The sequence below is a fragment of the Neocloeon triangulifer genome, unplaced genomic scaffold, assembly GCF_031216515.1.
Source record: "Neocloeon triangulifer isolate White Clay Creek 2 clone unplaced genomic scaffold, ASM3121651v1 ptg000009l, whole genome shotgun sequence".
Classification (NCBI taxonomy): Eukaryota; Metazoa; Arthropoda; class Insecta; order Ephemeroptera; family Baetidae; genus Neocloeon; species Neocloeon triangulifer.
In genome coordinates, this window is record NW_026775551.1 from 5,979,038 (window position 1) to 5,985,360 (window position 6,323).

At 35.3% G+C, this 6,323-nt stretch overlaps 2 protein-coding genes across 2 annotated transcripts; one reads left to right on the forward strand and one right to left on the reverse strand.

Annotated features, from left to right (window-relative positions):
- The first annotated feature begins 2,903 nt into the window (after positions 1-2,903).
- LOC132195246 (NEDD8) lies at positions 2,904-3,960 on the forward strand. Its single transcript, XM_059617114.1, has 4 exons — positions 2,904-3,108; positions 3,188-3,205; positions 3,265-3,377; positions 3,671-3,960. The coding sequence occupies exons 1-4, from the start codon at positions 3,091-3,093 to the stop codon at positions 3,756-3,758; spliced, it is 237 nt and encodes a 78-aa protein (XP_059473097.1). The 5' UTR covers positions 2,904-3,090; the 3' UTR covers positions 3,759-3,960.
- A 116-nt stretch (positions 3,961-4,076) lies between these two features.
- On the reverse strand, positions 4,077-6,089 carry LOC132195219 (dnaJ homolog shv). The gene is made up of 7 exons (XM_059617064.1): positions 5,902-6,089; positions 5,511-5,734; positions 5,215-5,378; positions 5,016-5,158; positions 4,756-4,957; positions 4,493-4,703; positions 4,077-4,437 (listed from the first exon to the last, which is right to left on the reverse strand). Exons 1-7 carry the CDS (start codon positions 5,961-5,963, stop codon positions 4,373-4,375), a joined length of 1,071 nt encoding a protein of 356 aa, XP_059473047.1. The 5' UTR covers positions 5,964-6,089; the 3' UTR covers positions 4,077-4,372.
- Between the last annotated feature and the right edge of the window lie 234 nt (positions 6,090-6,323).

Below are 6,323 nucleotides of genomic sequence, written 5' to 3' on the forward strand. Positions count from 1 at the left end.
GGCTTTTCGTTCGTTATTGTTGCGCACTATCATTTCAGTCTGATCGAGATGTGACGACTGCAGGGAGAGAGAGAGATGCGGTGCGCTGTGGCCACGGCACTCGCACTTTCGCCCGCCCAGGGGGTGTTTTTCCGTGGGAATTTTGGCCCACTTGAGGTGCAACAATAACTTTTTATGCCATTGTCCCACATTTGACATGTCTGCCTATAATGCCTGCTCCCACTGATAAATGCGTCTTGATAACAACAACACAACATAATGCTTGAGCAGATTTTTCTTGACTGTAAAAATCTAATAAAAGGATTTTTTTGTCACAAATGAACTTCTCGTTTTTTTCCATTGTTTTTTTTTTTTAAATTGCTGTGAAATTTGATGGCTTCGAAATATGCCAATTTAAGCTTTTGATGCAGAAAACCATCACAAATGCATATTTATTTTTATTTTTGAGATAAATCAATTCAATCATTTCCGGTAAATATAAATCTCTGAATGTTTGAAGAAAAAAAAAAATAAAAACAATTCGAAAAATGACATTAAAGCGAGAAGTCTCTTAGATAAAATTGAGTGATTTTTTTATTCTTATATAATAAAAATTTTATAATTCAATTTTTATACTCAGCAGACACTTATCTAATTTCTTAAAATAATGATTATTAATAAATTTTCTGCCCTAAAAAATTAAAAAAAAAAATTGAGGCCTGTAACATTTCCTTATTAACAAAAGTCATCTAACAATAAATCTATCCGAGTAGAATAAAAATCAATACATACAGTAACATCGTTTAAAATTTATCAAGAAAAAAGAAAATATTGAAAACATTTTATGCGCGCTACTGAATTTTGTTAAAATATAGTGTATGTATGCAGCACGCATTACAACTAAATTGAACAGGCTGCAGGATTTAATACAAAAATAAATGGATAAAAATTTTATTCCAAGAATAGTTTTGAATTTTAATAAAAATAAATTAAATTAGAAAACAAGTGAAAGTTAAATTAATTTAGAAATTCTTCTCAATGACAGTTGTGGTCCAATTTTTGTATCGCACTGATTTCGATTTTCTTCTCCCATTAAAGTAATAAAAATCATTTAACTGATATCTCGCTTGCGTGTGAGTGATAGACATGTGACTGACAGTTCATAGGCTTTAATGCGTTTTAATATGCCATAAAAAGTTAAATAACACCCGTTTTTAATGCAACGTGCTGATGTCACCAACTTAGTGGCGCGGCGCGTTACTTTGAAAGGGTTCATTACGAGCGCAGGCCCTTGAAAATCGTGCAACGAGATGGAAAGAGTCGGAAACGAAGAAAAGAGCCAGACTGGTCTACATTCTGAATTAAGCCATCGCTCTTTCAATTGGTGTTTCTCTCATTTCAACCCTCGCCTCGTTCTCCTAATCCATTTAACCAAATCACGCGTCGAATGGAAATTTTATTACACACATAATCAAATGCATACATATGTCTCTGTGTGGCCGCAAAGGATGGTGGCGCGTCCATGCATCTGTCTGCGAGAAATGTTATATCATCATTATTGTGACCACTTTTAAAAATTAGAAATCCCTTTGTGCGCCAAGATGAAACTGAATTATACACAGTTATGAGGGTCAGTTTTTCACGCGCTTATTGAATTAACCGACTCGCTCAGTTTATCCCCCTTTTTTGATAAAATGCATTTAAATACAAAGAATTTTCTCATTTTTCTTAATGTGTTGTTCGCTTCCTCACATCGCCCTTAAAAGAAGTTTTTATTTTAATGTAACAGAAATAAGCCTTTTTATTGCCAAATATTTTTATTTTCTCCCAGCCTACAAAATTAAGAATTTATTTATAATGAAGTCAAAATATTTCAAAATCTGTCTGTAGAGTACAGCCAATTTCACATTTTCTGTGAATTATATATAATTCATCCCCTGCTTTTTCTGCCAAGTTGGTTATCTTTCCTTTGGAAAAGCAAACACCGACCCGCATGATACCTCGCCGAGGTAGATAAACACATTCAGAGCTCTAGTTCGGAGCATCGAGAAGAGCTCTCTCGCAATCAAATAATGCGTAACCGCGTATTATCCGTGTATTGTCCTCGAAATTGTGAATTGAAACGTGCAATGGGAAAAAAACATATCGCTAATCATAATAATAATTTTTTTATTGTGACTATATATGTTTATAAATTTTCAAAGTATAAACAATTAATTCCCTCTGTTTGGCCAAATTTTAGCGAAATAATTTATTATAATTTATTTTGAAAAAGTGTAACAACCTGGTAGCAATTATAAAAAATAAAATAAGATAATAAAATTTTGAAGAAAAGGAAAAAGCAGCAAAAATTTGAATTTCATTCATTTAGTAAAAAGCTCTAAAACGTTCCTATTATGTAAGTTGTTTCTGTGATCATAAACTTGTCTTTAATTAAATCACACTAATACCACAGTCATATTAGTGAAATAATTACATTTTGCAAAAAGATGCTAATCAGATGCTAATTTTAACATGGATTCTAGGATCCCTTTGGTACACAAAAGCAATCTAAAAATTATAAAATCAGCAAAAGTTTCCTAAAATTTGCTGTCAAACACATTAAAAAGAATTAGGGCAAAATGCAAGAATGAAAAAAGAGTGTGGAAATGAGTAGGAAATTGCAAATTGCGAGGAATTAAATAAATAAAATTAATTTAATTTCATAAATTAATAAGCTATATACAAAATTTCAAAAGGAACTTATTATGATGTGTTGGAAAAGCAGTACAAATGCAAATAATAAAATGAATAAAATAAAATAAAATTTGGTGACGTTAATATGATTGCCTGTAGCTCGAACACAGCACGTTTTTCTATTTTATTGCCGCAAATTTCTGCCAACGCAGTCGCCATCTGTTGGCCCGCGTTGAAAGTAGCAAAAACAGTCGCCCGAAGTTTGTTTTGTTTTCTCTTCGGCAAACTCCTCAGACTGGCAGTGGCTTTCAAATTAATTCAAATTTGGAAGATTGGAAATCTGCAAGTAAATTTTAACGTTTCGTAGGTCGATCCAAAGCTCGACTTCAGCACCTAGTTTCATAAATAGTGACTGAATTAAATTAAAAATTCAAGATGTTGATCAAAGTGAAGGTGAGTCATGAACATGAATTAAAAATCAAACTGATTCTCTCTGGACTATTCTGACACCGGCTTTCGTTCTCTTTTTCAGACCCTGACCGGCAAAGAGGTTTGTTCAACGATCATTGTGTTGTGTCCTGATTACTTAAGTTTGTTTCTTTAAAATAGATCGAAATTGATATTGAACCGACAGACAAGGTTGAAAGAATCAAGGAGAGAGTGGAAGAAAAAGAGGGCATTCCTCCTCAGCAGCAACGACTCATCTTCTCTGGCAAACAAATGTAAAATTCTGATAATTTATTCTCTTCTTTGCAATATTATTGTGAGAATTTACATGAATATATTATCAAACTTCGCCAAAAATTAATTTTTTAACAATTTAAATTTTTCCTCCCACAAATTATGCAAATATTTTTAATTTTAAATTTGATGCTTTAAGTTTTTATTTAAAAATAGAAGATGGATTACATTATATTATTAAGAATTTTATTTGTTATCTCTTTTGAATTTTCAGCCATCAAAAATTGCAGTTAATTAAAAGAATTGAACAATTTCACTCTCTTTTTCCCCACAGGAATGACGAGAAGACTGCTCAGGATTACAAAGTGCAAGGCGGGTCAGTCCTTCACTTGGTCTTGGCTTTGCGCGGAGGACACTTTTGAAGCCATGCCTAATTCCAACTATAATCCACTGTGTCTGCTTTCTCGTTCTCAAATGTAAGCTGCTGATGAGTATTGATTGTAAGGAGATTGGTTGATTTAAATTATTAACTGGTTAATAATTGGTCGATTACAAAAAGATAAAACCAAGACTTAACAATCTTGGTCAAGTCGAAATGATTTTGCAAATAAAATTTGCTTAAAATAACAACAGAATTTTAATCATCCTTCCCAACGAAAAGCTTATCCACGTACATGGTTTCATTTATTTAAAAATTAGCAATGCAATAGTGCAGAAAATGAAACAGTTTAACGTTTGATATGCTTAAATTTTTTCTCAATAATTTATTCTTGTACAAACATTCACACACTGCACATATACATTATTTTTGAAGTTTCAACAACTATTTAAGAAAGTAAAACAACAACTCAAGACGTGATTGATTGATCTGGAAGGGCAACAAAGGTCAACAGCCACTGAATGCTATCCGACAACATTATGTTCTCAGATAAGCCAATGACGAAACACCAAAATGTCCAATTTGGCAGATTACTCAGTCCACCAAGAGATCAGTTCTCCAGTGTTTTGTCACTGATGTCCCGAGCTGGTTTGCTCACTAGTAGCCCCTCAGACCGTTGTACACGTTGTTGTTGGAACTTTGGTTTAATATTTTCTTTATTGCTGTGATAAATTAAAAAATTAGAAAAGGTTCACACAAAAAACTTTCAATTTTTACCTTCTTTGTCTTCTGTGCTCAGTTCTGTCTTGGGGAACTCGACATCAAAGGTGATGAAAAGAGTGCCGTGGAGGTTATTGTTTTCGTAGTTGGGCATCCCCTCGCCCTTCTTCCTGATTCTCGCACCAGGCCAAGTTACTTTGTCTCTGCTCACGGTGACTTTGTGCCCATCCAAGTGCTCAATGTCCAAACTAAACCCGACCAGCGCGTCCTAAATTTACAGAAAAAATTATTTCGTCAATTTAATGAAATAAAAAAATTACTTGTAAGGAGAGAGTAATGTTGGTGTACAGGTCGTCACCTCTCCGCTCAAACTTTGCATGAGGCGTGGTTTTTATTCTCAAAATCAAGTCTCCCGGTTCGCCATCGAGGTGTGGTTCACCCTCGGCTACGAACTTTTGTTCTTGGCCGTCAGTCATACCGGGCTCGACTTCAACTTCTAATATCCTCTCTTCATTTACTAATCTGCAGATAACAATAAAAATTACTTTCCAATTAAATATATTTCATAGACGAAACGCACTTGACATTCGGACATTCGTCGCAGACTTGCTGCTGCGTCATTTGGAATCGTCCTGGTCCTAAATGTCTGGTCACCATTTCTTGGCGACAGTTGCACTTTCGCGTGCCTTGAGCAGGCTTGATTACATGTTTATTCCTCGTAATCTGCAAGGCAAGATGTTTAATAAAATTTTATAATTGTGACGATGCAAAAAATTTACCTCAACAAAGTTTCCCGAGTACAATTCTTCAAGGGAGACCCACAGGTCCATGACTAAGTTGGCACCTCGCGGAATCTCATTGTGCTCACTGTGGCCTCCTCCGAAGTGGAAGCCGAAATCCCCGAAAAAGCTGGCAAACGGGTCCTGGTTTCCGCCCATCATCCCTGCAAAAATTGAAAATTCATTAAAGGGTTATAATTGTATCTTCGAGCACTAGTTTAATTTTCATCCACTTGATTAAAAAATGATTAGATCATCAGCAATGACGTGTCCATAACAGAAATAAGGATACTAACCATCCTTTTTGAGGCAATCTTCGCCACATCTGTCATAAAGTTCTCGCTTCTCTTTGTCTGAAAGAACCTCGTAAGCTGCTCCGAGATCCGCGAACTTTTGGTTCGCGTCAGGGTCGTCCTTGTTGTGATCAGGATGCAGTTCTTTGGCCTGCTTTCTGTACGCCTTCTTGATCTGATTTGTGTTGGCACTTCGGCTGACTCCCAGAATTGAATAAAAGTCGCGGCTGAAAATTTCAAAAAATTTATTACTTAATTTCACAAGCACAAGTTCGACTCTTGCAATGATAAGGCTACATTAAGGGCTGATAAAATCCAAAAACATCGAAAGGGAAATTAAATAAGGGTTCGGTGAACTTGCACTTTCGGATTGGATTTTGTAAATAAAACTCACCCCGCGAGGACGGTGACCAAGCTAAATATCACATTCAGACTAATTACGCTCCAAAGCCACATTTCTTCTGCTCGTTTTGTCGTTCACCTTGTCATCAGAAACCTCTTGAAAACTTGAAAACGGTGCTCTTCACTCGATCTGTGGAGCAGAATACACGGGACGTCAAGACAGCATAACAATTTGCCGAGTACCACGCCGATGTGGTGCCCTCCGATTGGCCCACGTTGCGATACGGGCGCCTGTCATTACGCTTTGAACACTTTAGGCGCGAAATCCACGAGATAATATCAATATACTGTTTTAATTGATTTAATTGTCCCAATTGTTGAAGGGATTAAAAATTCAACCGACACATTTTGCTCTATGTAAATCAAAATTTAAAAATTAAAGACTTATTTTTAAAAATCTTTTCTGGGAGAGAT

What these genes read in the sequence shown, in the direction of transcription:
- LOC132195219 (XM_059617064.1), bottom strand. Translation starts at nt 5,963, where the DNA reads ATGTGGCTTTGGAGCGTAATTAGTCTGAATGTGATATTTAGCTTGGTC. An exon ending in GACGAATGTCCGAATGTCAA is followed by an intron (nt 4,958 to 5,015) that starts GTGCGTTTCGTC and finishes TGTTATCTGCAG; the next exon opens with ATTAGTAAATGAAGAGAGGA. An exon ending in ACATTACTCTCTCCTTACAA is followed by an intron (nt 4,704 to 4,755) that starts GTAATTTTTTTA and finishes CTGTAAATTTAG; the next exon opens with GACGCGCTGGTCGGGTTTAG.
- LOC132195246 (XM_059617114.1), top strand. An exon ending in ATCTTCTCTGGCAAACAAAT is followed by an intron (nt 3,378 to 3,670) that starts GTAAAATTCTGA and finishes TTTTCCCCACAG; the next exon opens with GAATGACGAGAAGACTGCTC.